The sequence below is a fragment of the Cavia porcellus genome, unplaced genomic scaffold, assembly GCF_034190915.1.
Source record: "Cavia porcellus strain 051 isolate PalLab524CR breed Dunkin Hartley unplaced genomic scaffold, mCavPor4.1 scaffold_4, whole genome shotgun sequence".
Lineage (NCBI taxonomy): Eukaryota > Metazoa > Chordata > Mammalia > Rodentia > Caviidae > Cavia > Cavia porcellus.
This window is the reverse complement of record NW_026947487.1, coordinates 9,637,384-9,658,581: the sequence shown is the minus strand read 5'-3', so window position 1 is coordinate 9,658,581 and position 21,198 is coordinate 9,637,384. Positions and strand designations below refer to the sequence as shown.

The 21,198-nt window shown below is 39.8% G+C and overlaps 1 protein-coding gene across 4 annotated transcripts in view; it reads left to right on the top strand.

The window, feature by feature from the left end:
* Lrrc49 (leucine rich repeat containing 49) overlaps window positions 1-21,198 on the top strand; it is a 136,366-nt gene that overhangs the window by 2,517 nt on the left and 112,651 nt on the right. Inside the window, exons 3-7 of one of the 4 annotated variants that reach the window (XM_063246803.1) lie at window positions 104-200; window positions 4,517-4,714; window positions 5,039-5,141; window positions 9,231-9,434; window positions 19,524-19,590. In XM_063246803.1, coding sequence (XP_063102873.1) covers window positions 104-200; window positions 4,517-4,714; window positions 5,039-5,141; window positions 9,231-9,434; window positions 19,524-19,590 — 669 coding nt within the window. The remainder of the gene's footprint in view (window positions 1-103; window positions 201-4,516; window positions 4,715-5,038; window positions 5,142-9,230; window positions 9,435-19,523; window positions 19,591-21,198) is intronic. The other 3 variants (XM_003477639.5, XM_023560643.2, XM_003477638.5) reach the window with 3 other exon arrangements.

Below are 21,198 nucleotides of genomic sequence, written 5' to 3'. Positions count from 1 at the left end.
CATATGTTCAAGATTCATCCACAATTATCAATTATTGTTACGATTATTTTCATTATTTACTGCTAAATTATTCTCTAAATTTTTTAAAAATAATATTTTTCAGGTTGAATTCAAACTTAATAGAGATACGCCATCATTTCCTGGTAGACTGTTACAGCATGACCTCGAAAGAAACTACTCAAGTAGGCAAGGTATTATCCGTGAGTAGAGATCAGACATAGTTCATTGTCTCTGAATATTAACTGGTTAATAATGTTGAATTATTTGATCTAAATAAACTTGAAATTAAAATGGTTAGTTGATTACCAAATTGGTTTGGAATTTGTTTAGGTCAGAAATGGCTTAATACATATAGTATTATTTCCACTACAGAAAAGGCTGTGTTATTTTAGTTGGAAGGCAGGTTACATTAGAGAATGGGAAAAGGAGTATTATATTCCAAATATTATATTAGAACTAGGAAAAAGGCTAATTAGTGAGATAGTATGGGACTGCAAATATTTAGGAAGTAAGGAAGCAGTGGAAAGAATGAAAGTAAGGAATAGGAAAGAAACGGTCTTTCCTTTATTATCACATCTGATGACAGGTATTTTACATTAAAGGCCTTAAACAGCGTGGTATCATTTGAGATTTTTGCTAAGGATACAGATTCCTAGTGCTCTCACTCCATCTTCCCTGTTCTGACGTTTTAGGGTGAGGATGGGATTTAGAAATTTGCATGTTAGGATTGCCACAAGTGGTTCATGGAGCTGTAGGTCTGTAGACTGTCCTTTGAAAAATACCACCTACTAGAAGCTGGTTGTATTTCTGAAATATATTTTTTAAATCAAGGAAAACTTCCTTTACACACATGTGAATCTTGGTCATGCACTATCTGTGACATGCTAGTGTTACACACTATAAAATTCTTATATACAAAACTGCTTCTACTTCCCAGGAGTCTGTGTAAAGGGGAGTAACACGCTGTACCTCTTATCACTGTGTGAACATGAGGTGCTTTCGAATAGTGATTAATACTGTCTCTTTTTTTAGCCAGGGATTGCACTCATGACCTTGCAATATTTTCTTGTTTGGTACTTCTAGGCCTTCTTCCTGAGCTCGTACTGTCTATGTTTTCTGTCTTTCCTTTCTCTCTCCTGTATGTTACACTCTTACTTTGGCTGGTTCCCGGGCAGTCCCGCTGGGCAGCAAGCATTGTCTTACCTTCTTTCACTCAGCTCAGTATGTGTTTGTGGGTTGTTGCCATGTGTCCTAGTGCTGTTTTAGGGCACAGAGCCTTAGATATAAACAGGGAAATTCCCAAATAGGAATTATTTTTTAATGCTTGTGTCATCAATTTTCTTCACAACTTAATTTTTCTCCTCTAAATCATGAATCGCTTTCCCTTGGCTTCTGTTGAGTCAGAGTAGGGAACTGGCACGCTCGTTTGTGGATGGTTGGCTAGGTAAACTTATTTAGGTGGTTAAGTATTTCTAGGTATTTGCTAATGAGGAAATAGTAAGAATGTATTGGTTTTGTGAATCTTAGATGAGTATGATTTTCTGTGTCAGTACTGAACCACACAAGATACATTAAAAATAAATTTAGGGAAGAATAAACTGGTTTGTTTTTTCCTCCAAAGAGTTTATTCAGAATCTCTGCGATAGGGTGCTCATTTACTATGTCCTAAAAGTGCACTTGGCATTGTGCTTACTCCATAGTTTTAGCAGTTTCATGCAAAGAAGGTCACAGAGCTTATAACTTAGGTTGGTTTGTATACTCAAGGTTCTACTTTCAAAGGCATAAAACTTTGGAAAAAGCATAGTAGCATTTTATTGAGAAAAGTTTGAGAACTTCTATCTAATAACCTACACCCAATAACCTGGAGACTTCTATCTAATAACCTGATACCCAACCATTATAATTAATTTCACAGCTTTCAAAATTAATCAAACGTGTCATAATCCATCAACATAAATTAACCAGTTTTACTCCCAAAGTAAAGAAATTTGATATTTTCTTTAAGCTTGTTAAAGTCTAAAATTTCATATGTTATTTCTTTTAGGTTTTTTAAAAATTTTGTTAAGAAAATGAAAAATTAACCCCTATATCCTGAATTTTGTAAAAGCCAATTATTCCAGGAAATATTATACAATAAAATCTCAGTTAATATAATCTTTATTGATTAAATTCCCTAGTTAAGAATTTTAAAATACTGTTTGGAGGGAGGAAAGCAAGTCTTGACTTCTAAGATTATGGTAAATCACTAGAAAATCCGAGATCAGGATTTTGGTCACCAAAATGATCTCCAAGATAAGGCTGAATGGCCGCACATGTATAATGATGCACAATGAGTGTACCATACATCCAGCCACCTGTCTGACTATCTATGCATTTATGTACCCATTCACTCCTCCATTTGCCCATATATTGAGACTACAATGCAGGGAACATTCTTCAACAATTGCAGACCATTATACCTCTTAACACTTTGAGGTTCTTCTTACAAAATAAATCATTTAGCACTTTATACTAAAATGTAAGAATTTCTGGTTTTCTTCTTAATAGAAATAACACACAAAATGACCCCTAGTAAGCTGGTAAATCAATTGATTTATCTGCTTGGTTGCCTACTGACTTTAGATTTTTACCAAGAATATAAGGAATGCTAAAATGAGGTTCGTCTTTCAAGAACCTTATAAATTTAATTGGAAAGACAAGGGCTATGTGTCTGGTAAGTTAAATAGTGATATAAGAAATAAACAATAACAGAGGAAATGTTTCAAGTAAAATTTTGAAACATAGTAGTATAGTTTATGTGTGTGTCTTTATTAACTAACAATAAGTGGATGTTTTAACTAAAGATTCTCCTGGTCCCCATTTAGTGAATCTCATGTGTGGATTTCAAGGCCTTTTTACCTAATCATTTTTGTCTCTTGCTATTTATTGTAAGGTAGATGTCAACTGAGAGTAATCTCATCATGCTGATGGTGATTATGACTTCTGCATGTAGTAGGATCTGAAAAGTAAGGGTAAAATGCCTTTCTCCACTAGGTATAAATGCAAGCTGTTCTTTGATTTTTGCCTCTATATTCCAAGTTGTATAATGTTTAAGCCTACCTCTTAAATTGAGTATCGGTTTGAAGTCTTATCAAAATAATTTTAAAAATCTAATGTTAGAGAAATCGAAGTTACCTATCGCTTTGAGCTTTCCCTTTATCATCTTTAGCTGACCAGTTATCTTGGGTCAGTTACTGCTTAAAGTGCAGTTAATCCTTAAACTTTTCATTTGTCTGATTTTACCATCTACTCCAAATCCACTTACTGCATTATGGTTGTTAGGTACCCTGCTAGCAGGTGTTTATGTCATAAGAAGACTTTATTGGTGAACCTGGTGTCGATTCTGAGTGCTTATACCCTGGACCATCATTATTAGTTGTCTTGATGTTCTATGCTGTTCACAAAAGTAGAATGTAAGCACTGATCATATCGTTCAAGAGGCTAGGTGTGAGATACTTTGGTTTAGGCCTTGCAGACCTGAAGAAGCTAGCAAATATCATTCCTTTACACTTTAATTTGACCTGCATGAAACTGCATTTTAAATTGTTAGCATATTTTCTGATGGCCTGCCACAGAGTACGTTAGCTTTCTAGATTTGGTTTTCTTCTTTTAAATTTGGTCTTGGTTTTCTTCTTTTCTGTTGGTTAGGTTAAGTATCAGAATTCTCTAGTAGCTTTGTGTTCTATTTCTTCCTTCAAGTACTTTCAGCTCAGTTGCTGCTTTCAGTTAATTTTCTCTTTATAGAAGGAAATGGAAGATTTCATCTGCTATTCAAATTGTCGCCTTTGACCTGTTATTCAAACCTTACCTCATTTTCTTTGGAGCTCCTCATCATTTTTTCTTGACCGTTCTACATTCTTCTAGTGATCTAGAGCCTATTTTAGTATTTGCTTCTCCCCTAACTCATCAGCAACCATCTTCATTAAGAAGGTAAATAGTCATCCTGTACTTTTATGCAAATATATTATTCTTTTTTATTCTGAATCTTGTACATGTTGTTCTTTTTTTTTCTTTTTGAGACAGGGTCTCGCTATGTAGTTCAGGCTGGCCTTGAGATCACTTTGTAGCCCAGGCTGGTCTTGAACTAGCAACAATCCTCCTGCCTCAGCCTCCTGAGTGCTGGGATTACAGGCGTGAGCCACCACGCCTGGCTACATGTTGTTCTTTTTAACTAATTCCATTTTGCCAGCTTGATCCAAAGCTTTTTGTGTCAATGACATCACGGCCTCAAGAGCTCATAAAGCCCATCAGGCTGTTGTGTAGACTGTGGACTACAAGTATACATTTATTGGCATCCACTTTGTGATATTCTCTCCTAATAGTAACTTTGCCGTGTTTTTTAATAGTCGTAACAAAACACACAAAAAAAGTGATGGTGTGAGGTTTACTTCTGCTATCCAAAACTACTTTCTGTGTATTTCCTATAGAAAAGTCATGTATTATGTAGCTTTGTGATAAACTGTTTGATATTTTGAAGGAGATGGAAGAGTAATAAGCCCTTCGCCTCGTAATAAATCATCATGCATCTCATCCACAACAAACCTGACAGAACTATGTGGGCTGGAGATGAAAACCACCACAAGCTCCCTATCAGCATTTGGAGATTCTTCCATTCAGACACCTTCCAAGTCCAGAATCCGGCAGGGCTGTCATAGTGCTGGCCCAAATATATCTGGTAATGAGGGACTATTATCTCAGTTATAAGAGTTAAAACTTACTATTAGGAGTCAAGATTACCAAGGGATGAAGGTAACACTAACGTAGTTACATACTTTCAACCCTTTTGTAAGGCAAGGGAAAAATTTGACATACAAGGAACACATAGTCTAGGGTTGAGGAGGAAAGAAACAACCCCAAATTCAGTAATTAATTTCAAATATAGAAAGCTCTGGGAACTACTAAGAAAGATATTTGCAGGTACCAGCGTTGCCCAAATATAAGATGACTATAATTTCAAACCTTTGTCTGAATCAAGTAATTTGTGTATCCTTTTCAATAGGTGATCATATTAATTTGGTGAACTCATCAATGCCATCGTTTCCTATTCTTCAGCATTCCTCTGAAGAGAAAAGTCTTTACTCAGACAGGTTGACCCTAGAAAGGTGAGACAATTTCTTTTCTTTTTTTGACTGTGTAACACATAGACATGGTATAAGATTTAAAAGATGTGAGTTTCCCTCCTTTCTTCCTCCTGTTCCCCAGCTATCCACTTCGCTGGCTTAATACAACCACTTTTGTTATTGCTTTATTTAACCTTTCAGAAGTATGGTGAGGAATTTATATTTTTATGTAAAAGGACTTTATTATATCTCAAAAGAATATGATAGCTATTTTATTTTATTAGTACATACTTGCAGCATGTAATGTTTACATTCACCTTGGGGGAACTGGGTACATAAACCTAACACCTTTTCTTTTTAACCCTTTTCCCTTCCTCTCCCTTCCCCATCTTTAGATGTACAGTGATTATATCCATGGTGTGTAGTTGGTACACATACACTACATATCCCGGTTCTTTCAATGTCTCCTCCCTCTCCCCCTTTCCATTTGCAAAAGATATATTTTCCTGTTTCCCTTTATCTGCCTTTCATTTTACTCTATATTACATTTATACTTTGGATCTCTCATAAGAGAGAAACCATACTAAAGCAATTTTAAAATATAACCGTTTACTTTGCATTACTGTAACAGAATCCCTGAGACCAACAGCTTAAAGGAAGGACATGTGTATTTTGGCTGACAGTTCTACTGAAGTATTCAGTTTGTAATCAGTTAACTCCATTGCTTTTGGCCCTACGGCAAGGCAGCACAGTGTGGTGAGAGTCCATGGTAGTGCAAGCTATTTCCTCTGGAACCCAGGATGCAAAAGAGACAGAAACAGGAAGAAGGGATACCAAGAAGGGTCTTAGTATCCCTTTCAAGGACACACTTCCAAAGACCTAAGGTCTCCCATTAAGGCTCTACTGTGGGCTACACTACCTCTCAGTAGCACCTTAAACTGGGAAGCAAGCCTTTGACACATAGGCCTTAGAGTGGACACTTATCCAAACCAGAGCAGTGCCACTGATGAGAAACTTTTACAAAGTGGTCCTTACTTGGGCTCCTTGGGCCCCATCCAGTCTAGTTCCCTGTTGCTTCTCTGGCTTTTTCTCCTCCACACTCCTCCTGTGAGTCTGCACCTCTCACCTCTGTGCATTCTTATGCCCCAGGGCTTTTGTATCTGCTGCTCCCTTTCCTAGGAACACGGTTCCCCCTATCTCTGCAGGATCAGGCCCTCACCCATTTGAGTCTTCACTGGGTACCATCATCTCAAGGATAACTTTCTCTGGCTACCTTCAAAAGTATGTCTCCTCCACCCTGGCATTCCTCAGTCCTCTTTCTCTGCTTTCTTCTTCTTAGCATTTACCATCCTCTAACATATTAAATATTCATTTATATCTGTTGTGTGTTTCCTGCTAGACCCTAAGCTCCATAAACACTGGGTTTTTTGTTCAGTTCTGTATCTCTGGCACCTAGAACAGAGCTTGGTGCAGAACAGGTTCTTAATATTGTAAATGAATGACTATATTTAGGACTGATCCCCAATTTTGTTTTATTTTATTTACTTATTTGGTACCAGGGATCAAACTCGCAACCTTGCATTTGCCAGGCAGGTGCTTATGTCACTGAGCTAAACTCCTGGCCCTGATTCCCAACTTGGTATCTAAGAAGTTATCCACAATTGAATGGCAGATGTAGGATCCCACCCCTTGATATGGTGGTGTGACCACCAGAGAAAAGATCTCTGCTATACGTAGCTTTGACTTAGCATTACCAACCCAACAATAAGTTGTAACAGACCACTTGTCTGGGAAAAGCTCTCAGAGTTCTGATATGGCATTTTGCAGGCAAAATTATATCAAAGAACAGTACTGCAGGATTGATGGGTTTGGGGATTCTAAGCTGAGGTGACTCTGGTAGTTGCAAAAGTGCTCCTTAGCAGCATGGGCCTCTGGGGTGGGGACACAAACATTGATCAGGTGGAGACTTGCTTACAAGACAGCCAGGATGGAGGAATCCAACTTCAGGAGCTGGTGTGAAAGAGCTGCACCACAAAGGTGCAGCAAACTTAGGCACAATGTGATCAGAACCAGGATGTGCAGAAAGCTGAGTGGGCCCGAGGCTGGGGAGTAATTTAGGAATCTTTGAGTGCCAGACAGTGACAGTAGTGATTTCTGTCACACTGTGTGGCTTCTTAGGCGGTAGGTGGGAGTTCAAGAATAGATGCTAGCTTGAGAAGAAAGGCTTGGAAGAGCCAGACCCTGGCAGTTCTGGGAGTTAGGGTTGACCTGGGGTGCCAGGAATGCAACCTGCCAGCACCGAGGAGGAATCACAGAGGCAAAATGTCAGTGATGGGGTAGAGATGTTGTACCCACCCAAGGGTTCTATAGTCATAGTGAGCTCCCCTAAAGGGCACCAAGTCATTGCTTATTATGTGCATATGCTTGCTGCTTTTGGCAGAGTGACAGGGAGTCACGGGTTAAGAGGTGGGCCTTAGAGCCTGAATGTAGGCTTGTGTGGCAGAGTGACAGGGAGTCACGGGTTAAGAGGTGGGCCTTAGAGCCTGAATGTAGGCTTGTGTTTAGAATCCAAGGCACTGACTTTATATCAAGCTGTGGCAGTTTATGTAAGGTGGTGGTGGTAGGAAGTTACTTCTTCTATCTTAGCAGTAGCTGATGCAAGAATTGGGTGAAAAAAAGTTGCTGGATATCAGTAAGTTTAACTATGAGGAACAGAAAAAGACTAAACAGAAAAAGGAAACAACTTAAGTTTTTCCTAAGCTGATCACAAAGATAAATTTTAAAGTAGAATACTTAGAGTTTACTAATGTATAATTTATATACTGGAAATATCCACCGTAAGAGTGAAAGAGATAAAATTTAGGGGCTGGGGATTTAGCTCAGTGGCATAAGCACCTGCTTTGCAAGCAGGCGGTCATGAGTTCAATCTCTGGTACCGATAAAAAAGAAAAAGACAAAAAAAAAAAAAAAAAAAGATAAAATTTAAATAGTACCTATTAGTTAAAAGCATTAAACTGTTATCAAATATTTTAAACATTTATTTTAAAGCAATTTCTTCAGTTGATTTTTTAAACATTATATTTTCATCAGCAATTAACATTCACTTAATTTTTTGTTTTGCTAATAATTTTTTTAGAATTCTGATCATTCATAGTCTGACTTGTGCTTGGAGCACTGACTTATACATTAACTTGATTTTTACTGACAAAAAATATTTCTAATAAAATTCTCTGTTAGAACTGTTCACACACAGAGATGTGTTTTCCTTGAAGACTCTGTGCACCTCTCAGAGAAGCAGCATGCAGTGCTGGTTCCTCCCTGGCCCTATTATCGTATGGGTAGAATGCTTACTTGAAGGACCTTTTCTTCTCTACTGCATATGTGATGTAACTTTTGCATACAAGAGGCTTACTGTTCTATTGCGGCTGAAAATATACATCATTAATGTTTCATCCTCCTCTGGAGCACTCTAAATACCCAGAAGTTCAAAGTTGGTACTAACATGTCAAGCTAATACCTGAATTCTGATGAGATGTTGGATTAGAGATGACCTTACCATTAGGGGACTCCGGATGCAAATTTTCTTGTCATCAAAGTGAACTATAGATGAATTTGAACTATAGATGAACTATAGTTGAATTTGTCACTGTTATAAAAACCTCATCCAACTCATGAGTCTGCAATTCAAAAGGAGACACTTTTATATGGTTTTTGCTCTGATGAACTGATTGCCTGCCCATCTTTCGAATCAATGCATTAATACCCAGGGCAATTCTCTGGTTATATGATGTGGTTCTTTGGGCCACCTAAATCTCCACTACAGAAGACAATTACATTGGAAAGTTTTCTGATGTTAAGTCAATTTCATGTGAAATAATTGACCTTGGAGATTTACTTAATACAATGAGGGATTAGGCTTAATTTTAATCATTCCCCTTGTCAAAGTTTATTGTGTTTTTTTATACATGATATAAAATTTAATACAGGTCACATAGAACATGAGAGTTGGAAGTGGGCCAATTTATCATTCACTTCTCAAAACATGGGCGCACAAAGATACCATTAATACTATTAGAAAGTTGAGGCAGACTGCTAAGCCCGAACTATACTGACTTTGTAAAATCTTTCTAGGCAGAAGCTGACTGTGTGTCCTATCATCGATGGGGAAGAACATCTTCGTTTATTGAACTTTCAACACAATTTTATAACTCGGATCCAAAATATTTCTAATCTTCAGAGGTTAATATTTTTGGATTTATATGATAACCAGATTGAAGAAATTAGCGGGCTTTCAACTCTGAGATCCCTCCGTGTGCTTCTGTTGGGGAAAAACAGGTATTGTTTGGAAAGTAGTTTTTGTTTGTAGCCTAATATGCATAAAGACTCATGTTGAGTCCTCTGGTATTTTGATAACAACTCAGAATTGAATAATAACATGAACTATTAGATTAACTCTTGAAAGATTACTTGAATGGATTAAGATTCAGTTATGAATTATTTTATGGGATTCAGTCTGGCATTTTTTTTTTTTTAATTTTTATTTAAGAAGAAAAGAAAAGAAAGAAAAAAAAACAGTGAAGGGGTACAAGTTATACAGATTTACAGAATAAAAAAATGTGCAGTAGGAAATCACTAGTTAATGGATTACATATTGCCATCTTAGAAATAATTGTTCAAGTCACAAAATTAAAGCTTGTAGAGTGGACATTCCAACAATGATACTGCAGACAGTTCTGTTCAATGATCCAATAAAACTCTGTGATATCATTTTCTATCTTATACATTTAAATATACATACAGTTATATAGTTTAGAGCACTTTCTTTTCCTCTCTTTTGTACAGTGACTATTACACATTTTGGGTTTCATTGCTCCCACGGTTCTTGTTGCTTTTTTGGAAGAGAGTAAAACCAAATGTGACATAACAGAACAGAATCGGTCAAGTCAAAAGGGTGGACATAATAGATAATATAAAAACATAATACAAGGTGATCAACAATGGTTACCATAATGCCTCCCGCTATTTCTAATAGAATTGCCTATATCATTAGTTGTAATACAATTGAACAAAACCGTAAAGAATAAAACCGACAAAACCAAAACATTGGAGATATTGTAGGTCTTCAAAAGTAGATAAAAGTCAACGAGAATGGGCGTTATAATGAATCTCATTATCTTCTCAGCTGATGCCTAAACTTTCGAACCTGATACTATCCAGCAAAACAGAATAGAGGAACCTCAGTCAAAAACAAGATGGTGAGAGTAACACAGGGCTTCAAATCGAGATAATAGAAAGTCAAAGTGGGTTACTATATTATATCCTGCTATATTTTTCCCTTTAATTAAATGGATAAAAATAAAAAGTAAATAATGGAGTGGAGATTGAGAAAAAAGAGGGCATAACAGCGAAACAGGGCAGATCAAAACATAACCATTTAAGCAGAATAGTGTTTCACCACCAGATAATCCTGACCCAAAAATAGTTACCATATTGACTCCCTCCCTGAAGTCCTTGAGTACAACTTCATATACTGTAGCATTAAGTATATCAAAACAATGTAAATCCATTTAAGAGAATGACAGCATTATAGAGTATTTAGAATCGACTAACAGAAAATGAACAATGGTCTCTGTATAATCTCCTTGTCTTTAAAAGGTTTTTTCTTATACTATCGTACTTAACAAAATCCAATAAGATACAACCTGTTTAGACCATTGGAGACAGAAGAACAAAAGCTAGATGAGACTTCAAAACAAGATGGTACTAAATCAGCATTACCTATTAAGATGTCATTTTCTCCAAAAAAAGCTGTTCCTATCATCCAATCTTCTCTGTCTCATTTCTGTTGAGCTCTTTTTCTGTCAGTAGCTGTCAGTTTGTCTTCTTCATTTTGTTCTCTGCTCCATTCGTTGTGGCCTCCCCGCCCCTATTTCTGGGTTCTTTGTATTTTTCTTTTTTTAGAATATCCTGCAATGCTTTCTGTAGGGTTGAATTGGTGGTTGCAAATTCCCCCAGTTCCTCTTTATCCTGGAAGCACCTCGTTTTTCCATCAATTTCCAGGGACAGTTGTGCAGGATATCTCAATCTTGGCTGTAGATTATTATCTTTCAAAGCTTGAATTATTTCTCCCCATGCTCTTCGTGATTTGATGGTTTGTGAAGAGAAATCTGCTGTAATTCTGATGGGTCTTCCCTTGTAAGTGATCTGTTTCTTGTCTCTTACAGCTTTTAATATTCTGTTCTTGTATTGAATTTCTGGAATTTTTATTATTATATGCCTGGGTGTTTCTCTGTTAGGGTTGTAGGTAGCTGGGGTCCTGTATGCCTCATACATTTGAGTATCTTTACCTTTTGCTAAATTAGGAAAATTCTCCTGGATTATTTCTGTGAGTAGCTTTTGTAGTTCACTTGTTTGTGTCCCTACTTCTTCTTTTATGTTCTTAATCCTTAAGTTATGGCTCCTCTTATCATCTTCTTGTCTTTGTATTATTGCTGTGTGTTTCTTTGTTATTTTTAAGAAGTTTTTCATTTCATTCTCCCATGTTTCAAGTCTGCCCTCCAATTCAGATAGTCTGTCCTTAGTTTCTTTCAAGCTGTTATGCCAGTCTTGGGTAGACTTCTTAATTTCTTGATAGTCCCTTTGCACCTGCTTCACATACTCAATGCTTTCTCTGTTTTCTCCATCAAGCAATTCTCCCCTCTTTTTCTGTTCTTCCATTCCACCATCTGCTTTTTCCTGGGTGGTGCTTAGCATTTCTCTAACTATTCTGCGTACTTCTAGCTTCAGGTCATTGATAACTTCATTCCTGAATTGGTCTATGAGGCTCTCTAAATGGCGCTTAATGTATATTGGTGCAGTGTCCACTATTGCCTGTTTCTCAGAATTGGGGGGTCGAGGAGCCTTTTTTGTTGCTTCCCTTCCCCATATTTTCTGTTCCTTTTAAATGTAATCTTACACAGGAGGCCCGGCTTCCCTGCCTGTCAGCCACAGCTTGATCAAATTGCGCTGGCTAGTTGTTCCCGCTCACCGCTGCGCCCCAGGGAGTTGCGGAGGAGGCAGCCTACGCTGGAGTCGGTCGCTCCTCCGGGCCACCGTCAGGCTCTGGGATCTGGGTTAGGCCAGCCTAGGGAGTCCGCCAGCAGCGTCCCTCCGGTCAGGCACCTTTCACCAATCCCGTCCGAGAGGGAAACGTGCGGCTGCAGTTGCCACCGCGCCCTGCTCTTACAGGACTGCCCGCGCCCAGAAAAACCTCCGCTGGAGTCAACCTGCGGTAGGGAGTCAGTTCCTCGCTCACCTCACCACCAGTCAGCCTTCCTCCCTGTCCGTCGTGTTTCCGACTCCGTTCGCAGACTCCCGTTTCCAAGCCTCTGCGTGTCTCTCCTTGCCGAGCCGCTATGGAGGCAGCCAGCCGCTGGGCGGCGGGTAATCCAAACCGCGGTTTCCAATGGCGCGGAGTCGAGCCTCCACACCGAGATTTTTCTGTTCCTATTTTAGCGCCAGGACTGTATTCCAAGTTGGATTCTCTCAGCCCAGTTCGTTCCTGAGTCAGCAGAGCATATCTCTACTGGTTCGTATCTCCTTAGTCCGCATCATTCCTGGCCTCTGAGCCGAGCCTTTAGAGAGCGTTCAGTAGTTGCTGTTGTCTGTCCGCCATGTTCTCCCCGTCTCCAGTCTGGCATTTTGTCAAACCCTATAATAGCTATTGAGTATTTTGCTTGTATTCCTTTCCAGTGCCATATCTTACATGGCCAGCTTTGGCCTTCACTTGATGTTTTCTTAGGAAACATTTGAAGCATGTGCATCCTCGTTAGGCTTGTGTGTTTCACTTGCCACTGTTAGTGTTTGCTTAAGTGTGCAAAGTCACTACTTTGTGATTGTGAAATTAGTGATTCTTCTCTGATGGCAGCTGTTGTATGTGCTGTTCTGTGTTATGCCCTGTGTGTGCATTTCTCCAGTTCTGTGAGCTCTGTTATATACTGTGGCACCATAACTGCTGGCTCATTTCTTTGAAATTTATTTTTGCCTTTTCACTGTTTCACTGAATACTTTTGCATCTATAGAGAAAAGGGCTATGTTAACAAAGTTTAAAAATGAGTAATATCATTTTCTCATTCACTGCAAGGTTCATAACTGCCACTCTGATAATAACACTGGTTCCAGGGAAAAAGCATAGCATTCACAGAAACAAAGACGCCCCCAGAAACAAGGAAAGTTTAATTTTTGGGCTTAAGTTTGGGGATAAGCGGAGAGTCGTGCAGAAGTATTATTGGACATGAAAGGGTGTGGTCTAACGATAGTGAGCTGGGGAGGCACTTAGGGAGGCCTGTTTGTTCAGATTGTTGTTGGTGTCTCTATGTGTACAATCCTTCCTCTTGCTGTAGGGCAGGACCCGTGTAGACCAAGAGTGTTTTCCTGTTGCCTTAGGAAAGAAAGGCAGGACAATGTTAGAGAATGACCTTTCTGCTTCTCCAGTTTTCTCGATTTTCTTCATTTTAAATTATTCAGTATGTCACCAGGCATGGTGGCACAGCCTGTAATCTAGCACTGAGGAGGCTGAGGCAGGAAGACCACCATGAGTTCAAGGCCAGCCTAAGCTATATAGTGAGTTCAAGGTCACCTGAACTACATAGCAAGACCCTGTCTCACAAAACAACCAAACAAATTATTCAGTGTGCCAAAGTGCTGTATTTTGGGATACTGTGTTCCCAGCATGGCACTCTATTCTTGCTGCCCAGTGATAATGAAAGTGACTTTTCCAAGGGTCATGTCTCAGAATTTAAAAATCTTAGTTTTCCTTTGTGGTAACTCTGCAAGTTCTCTTCCATGTAGTTTATTGTCCGCAGTTAACTGAAGTGTTAAATTGATCATTTTAGAGTTTGAGAGAATTTGAGGGAAATTATGGAGTGTTAGAGCTTGATGGGACCTCAGAGAGCAGCTCTCTTATTTTATCGATGTGAAAATAGAGTGGTCAGGTGAATTTTGCCAAGGCAGGAATCACAAGCTACACCACAGGGCATTCCCTCAGGGCGGCTCCCTGAGTGAAGAGAGGAGGCCAGTTAACTTGTGGTATATTTAAGACTTTCTCTTCTAGGCATTCCCTATTACTGTCCCAACCATCTTATTATTGCTTTCTAATAATCAGTTATTGATTTCTTTATCTAGTTTATATTTATTCTGTAGTATCACTGTATGTCTTCCTTTTATGTCTTGAGTCAAGGTATTTTTTAGAGATACTTTAAATCTTGTTTTCTGGTTTTAAGCAGCATCTAAGAAGTGGTCTTGGTTCCAGCCATTTAAAATTATGCCTCCATTTTTTCTTCCTGTGTCTACTTTTCAGTCTCTCTGACTTCTCAGAAATAAATTTGTTTTGGTACTTTGCTCCTAGAAACCAGTCGTCTACTGCCTGTGTTTAGTAAGGTCTTTTCCAACTGTCAGCAACCTAATACCTTCTGTTACATTCTTACCTTGGTGAAGTAAAAGCACCACAATGATAACTCTTCTTCTGTGTACATCTCCATCTTTTTGTTACTAGTCATATTGTACTTTAGTTTTCACACAAAGGGAGTAAATGTTGCTCCAAGAAAGTAAATGTTGCTTTAAGAACTGTTGGTGCTGTGGAGAGTGGATGTTTCTGCAGCATCCATAAAACGGGACTCAGATCCCTCACCAGCTACCCAGGACCTCTCCAGCTACCTGACATCTCAGCAAGGGCCTGCAAGCTCCTGAGGAGCACAGCTAACCCTGCCACAGTACTTCAGCGAGCACTAGGCCACCCGCCTGGGAGGCACGTCTGTCACCTTGTCTTCTCATGCGTTTGCTTTGGGTGACTCAGTTGCTCACACTGATCAAGTTCTCTCCCTCCCACATGGCAAAGCACTGCACAATTTTTTAGTCCAGAACAATGGAAAGCCAAACCTACTGAAGCGTCTAAACAGTCCCCAAAAAGATTTCTCCTCTAAAGCTTGGAAGACCCCTAGTGAGACTCCTTAGTCCAGTTCTCCCAGTACCCCTCTGCTGTTGATGTTTTTGCTGTCTGATTTTTCTTTCTTCACTCTCCCCTGCGTATACTCTCCAGATTTTATGGTGCCCTGCTCATCACAGGCTAATGATCGCTATTTTCTTCGGATCACCCAGGACTATGGATATAAAAGCTCTTGGCCAGATCCTGGCTCTCTGTTCATTTCTTTTTGACTCCTCGAAGTTCCCTACTCAGTATTTGTCTCTGACAGCTGAAAAGCGGACACTTCATGTAGCAGCTGGAAGGAGTCTTTATCCTGGTCTTGTTAACATAATGTGACCACTAGGCTGTGACATGGCCCTAGAAGTCTGTGGCTGCTAAGGTGGTGGGTGAGCCTACTCTTTTTCCAGTTTCAGTTTCTGTGCAAGAAAACCTTTTCTAAAGCAAAAAAAGTCTTTCAGGTCACCTTGGTGTTAATGTAAAAGCCTTCAGCTAGTTAGCAACTAATAAAGATTCTGCCAGTTCCTCACATTGCTACTTAAATATGACCCTGGCCACCTAGGTTAGCTGAAGCCTTCATCTGCCTCTGAATTCTTCAAATTGGATCTATTTGTCATTTCCGGTGCTGAAGATGGGAAAAGAGTGTATAGCAAAGGCCATTCATGACAGCAACATTGCCAGATATTTCGCTGGCCTCAAGTTTCTATGATTGAGCGATTTAGTCGCCCAATGTTTCTCTTGCTCACCTGGGCAACTAGACTCTGCAGTGGCAGTCATGCTGTGACTGTAGTCAAAGCCAAGGAAATGTTTGAAGTCACAGAGGAGGAGGGAGGATGCGAGGCCCTGGTGGTCCCGTGGGAGGCCTATGAACATGGAGTGTCCCGTGGTGGAAGAGCCTTGCAGGTGCTCGGAGGCACATTCCACTGGTCCTCTGGGTTGGAAAACTTTGGGTGCTGCTCAGTAACTCAATATAGCATGAGAGCAGCCACATAGCAAGGCTAGTTCTGAGGAGAATAAGAAGAACTGATCACCTACATTTTAGCAACTCTCCCTGAGAATCTGATACACAGCAAAGGTTTGAGAAGCATTCTTTTAGGGAATGTGAGCTTGCGAGTATGAACAAATTGAATAACTATCTCTCCTAATATCTGCAAGGTCATATTGTTATTAGAAAGATGACTATCCTACTCTGTATTATCAGGATTGCCTCACGGTTTTTTTGTTTTGTTTTTGAGATAGTATCTTGCTATGCAGTTCATGCTAGCTTTGAACTCACTCTATAGCATAGGCTAGTCTCAAACTCCTGAGTACTGGGACTGCATGTGTGCATCACCACATTTGGCTCCTTTATGTTTTTTAGGTATTTCAACAGCAAAGCAAACAGAGGAAAAATTTTGTTAAAATTTTTGTTTCCATCTGGTTTGGCTATTAGTTTAGCTATTAGTGAGAGATTTAAATGATAGGACAGTATTAAGTACCTGGCTCAAGGCTAATGGATTCTTGTGAGTCTAGCGGAATTTTGAGTTTGGATGAAATGATGAAGGGGTATTTGGGGGAGTAGGAAATTTTCTAGGAAAAGAGAACATTCTGCCAGTGTTGTAGTATGAGATGGGAGGCAGCTGTGGTCATAGGGAGTATGATATGCATGAAAAAGAAAGGGGAAAACTAAAGCCACTAGTGATAATACATGCTGGGTGTGATAAATATTTTCCTTAACTACATTGGGTTGGGTTGCATGGTCATATTTTCCTTTTGGCAATGATCTAAGAAGACTAGGGTCAAGTTAAGATAGAAATTCACGGTGGCTGGGGATATAGCTCAGCAGCATAAGTGCCTGCCTTGCAAGTGTGTGGTCGTGAGTTTCGATAAAAAAGAAAAAGACAAAAAAAATGATAGAAATTCATGGAGTTTCATTATATTATTGTGTTTACATGGTTATTAGCATATAACTGAGGTTTCAAGAGGTGACCCAGGTTCTGGAAACATTCAGGAAAGGAAAAACACTTCTTTGAGACAATAAATAATGAAAAGAGAAATAAGTACTGAGACACTCATAGTGATACGAATAGACTGCATGAGGTTTTGCCCTTGGTTTGCCATTGTTCCTTTTTCTGTGAATGATGTCATACAGGAAAGTAGGAATAATATAGGAATAATAACAATTGTTTAGCAATTGTATTACAATTAAACAATTGTATAGCATTTTCTGTTGATGGAATAGTACACTTAGGCAGTTGAGGGCAGTTGGGCAGGGAAAGAAGGCACAGAAGACAAGAATGAAAGACACAATAGGTAAGCCTAACCCTTAAAGTGTACACATGGGGGAATTTTAGGGATAAAATCATGGATTTTTTTTCTTGAGACAGGATCTTGCTGTGCTGCTGACTTACTTTCTTTGCTGCTGTGACAAAATACTTGGCACCCAAAGTTGGAGGAGGAAAAGTTTCTTTAGCTCACAGTTTGTAGAGGTGTCAGTCCATAGTTGACTAGTTCCAAGGTGGGGAGGCTTGGCAGAGAGGCATCACAGAGGAGAAACAGCCTTTGGCCAAGCAGAGCAGGCAGAAGGCAAGGGAGTGACCAGTGATGACAGTAGGCTTCTTTCTGTCCCTTTTATTTTGTCCAGGCTACCAGGACTTAGGATGAGAAGCACTCAGTCCCAGGGCTGGGTACCCTTAATCCTACCCAGAACTACGCAAACCAATCAGTGGATCACACACACTTGATGCCAGCATCATGCACACTGATTCAGTCACCTCCTCACTGCACAAGGCTTGGGACAGGTGGATGTAGACAGAAGCCATAGCATGACTTAGGCTGGTCCTGAACCCTGGGTTCAACTGATCATTCTGCCTCAGCCTCTTGAGTAACTGGGATTACAGGAGTATGCCACTGTGCTTGGTGTGTGTGTGTTTGCCTGTTTGTGTTCTAGCAAATTTTTCACAAGATAGCAAATCACAGCCAGGCATGGTGGTACGTGCCTATAATTCCAGCACTTGGGAGGCTGAGGCAAAAATATTTCCATGAGTTTAAGGCCAGCATGGGCTACAGTCAGCCTGAACTGCAGAGCAAAACCTTGTCTTTTTGAAAAAAAAAAAAAAAAAAAAAACCCACACAACCATGTGACAAATAATCCTCTTACAGATGCTCTTATATATAAGACTCATCCATTTAGTCGGTATGTGTATTCATAATATCTATTAGATGCCTACTTGATATCAGATTGCATGAGTACTGAGGATAGAATAGAGAACATGTCAAAGTTTCTGCTTCTTGGAGCTCATATCTTAGCTTGGCAAGAGAGATAATAAAAAAGTGAACACACAGACAATACAATTTTAGGTGATCATAAATGCTGAGTAATCCATTAAAGCAGGAGAAGAAGAAAAGAAGAGAGTACTTGGAGACAAGAAGGAAGGCTGTTTTAGGTAGAATCATCTCTAAGAAGATGCTTGAGTTAAGACCTGAATAATGTGAAGGTGTGAACCCCTGTGTTTTGGGGAGAAAAACATTAAGGCAGAAAGAACAGCAAGGGTAAATACCCTAAGACACAAATGAACTAATCAGATACAGTGGTGGCAAACCTTTGGCATGTGCGCCTCAGCTGGCTGTTTGCTACCACTGACACCTCTGAAAGGTTTGCCAGCAGTGGTGGAGATTCAGCAACAAAGCCCGTGTGGCCAGCAAGGTGGCTCATGGCTGCAGTCTTAGTACTTGAAAAGCTGGGGTAGGGGGCTGGGGATTTAGCTCAGTGGCATAAGTGCCTGCCTTGCAAGCAGGCAGTCGTGAGTTCAATCCCTGGTACCGATAAAAAAGGAAAAAGACAAAAAAAAAAAAAAAAAAAAAAAAAAGAAAGGCTGAGGTACGAGGGTCAATAGTTTGATTACATCCTGGACAACCTAGCGGATTCTGTGTCATTCATAGACAGATAGATAGACAGACAGATAGATAGATCAGTCTGAGACAGTATGGGAGGTGAATCTCAGTGGTCAAGACCTTGTCTAATATGCACAAAGTATGCTTAAAGCCTAATATGCAATATATATTGAGGGAGCGGGGAGGGAGAAGTGTTTCCCTGTGGCCGGGACACTGTGAGTGAGTAGCCTGTGGCTGGAGATGACGCTGAGGCTGGCAGAAGGGTCAGCAGCTGATGATTTAATGCCTTGTATGTACATGCAGGGGTTGCAATTGTATTCTGAGTAAGTGCCTTACCCTAAGGTTTTTGGAAGTAGCATGCATGGTTCCTCTCTAAGGAGATGACATTTAAGGTATCTTTCATCTTGGTGGTACTGTGTTTTTAAATTGTAACTAAATCAAAGGGAAATATATTGTTGCTTAATATATACATAGTATATATGTATATAGAGAAGTGAATTAAAATATGATACGAGTTACAGCTTAACACCTTAATATATTTTTATTCATTGATGTGATACATCCATACTTCTTCTCAACTTTTGATTTTTCAGAATCAAGAAAATCTCAAATCTGGAAAATCTAATTAACTTAGACGTCTTGGACCTTCATGGAAATCAGGTATCGTGAAGCCTTTGTCTTTCTCTTTAGGAAAAATGTCTAGGAAAATTGGAATTATAATACTTTTAAGAATTGTACTTGCACTGAATTTTTCAAGAATAGCTTTACCGATTTATTGATTTAAGCCTATTTATGCAAGTTTTGGTAAATGTTAGCAGTAAATCACAGATAAAACACATGAAACATTTGGACTCACAATTAGAACAGCATTTCCATGCTTTTCAAATGATATCTTTAAGAGTTCTTAGGCACTACCTGGGATCTTAAAGCGTACCTGCTAAGTGAATACCGTCATTGGATCAATGCGCTATACACAGGCATTATTTAAGAAGCAGCATTATTTACCATGATCCTGACGATGAATGCTGTTGTTTGTTAGTGCATCTGTGTTCTGTACCTTACAATTTCAGCATGTTTGTGATACTCGGTGATTGAAGATTAAACATTTCTACTACACAAATTATTTCTCAAGTTTTTGTATTTACAAGAAAAAATTTAAATGAAAATTTGAGTCTTGTTTCAAAATACCTAAATCCAGTAAGCAAAAACTTGTAGTACTGCATCAAAAACGGATGGTCTTAGTGAGCTGAGGTTTCTAAAGTCAGAAGATAAATTACTCAAGGTGAAAAATGAGCTCTTTCTTCCTCTCACCTCCCTCTCTTTTCTTCTCTGTCCTCCCTGTCTTTCCTCTCCCTTCTCCTTCTCGCCCACCTCTTCCTCCTGCTCTCCCTTCTTTCCCCTTCTCGGTGCTTATACTCCCACTCCCCTCCCCTCCTCTCCAGTCTTCAGAGAGGCCAGGAGGACGCGCTTGCGCGGTGACATCAGAGCACGCATGTACAGCCCAGTGAGGACCCAGCAGCCACTGAGCGTGGGGACTGGAGACCACGCCCAGGGGCGGAGCTTGGCTGTCAGAGGAGGAGCAAGGGCGAGTGGGAGTGGGGCGGAGTACAGTATCTGGAAGTACAGTGGATGCTGGAGTTACAGTTGGCCTGACTTACGAACAACTTAGGTTATGACCAGAATTTTAGTTTTACTTTACCACCAAAGTCTTGAGTTTTGACCCAAATGCCAGCCACTTTGCTCCCAGATGGTCTCAGAAACAGATTTAACCCAAAAAGAATTCTAGAAGGAACATTACATCTTTTCCTGAATGGGGTTCATTGAGAAATCCTGGGCCAGTGTCTCTCTAAGAACACTGAGATCTGCCTGTAAATAGAAGACAGACTTTGATGGCTGCATAGAGCCTGCATGGTTTCCTCTAGGAAACTGAGCCTTCAATTGATAGCCTAAGGCCAGCCCTTGGGAGCTAATTGAATTTGTAAGTCAAGGGTCCACTTTATTTAAGGTTGATTGCTGCAAGATCCCTTTGTTCCTGCCAGGGTCCACTATCCCTGTGTTTAGCTGTTCTCCACCTTGAGGAGCCAGTAAGAAGGCAATGCATACAAAAACTACTGCCCTTTGCTGGACTGGCTGTACTCCCTGGGGACAGGTGGGGCATGACCTGTAGCTCATCAGTGACTGGCTGCCAGGAGCTGCCAGGAAAGCAGCCCCAGGTCAAGGATAAGTATCAAGTGCAGATCTAGGATGCATGCCCAGTGAAGCCCAATT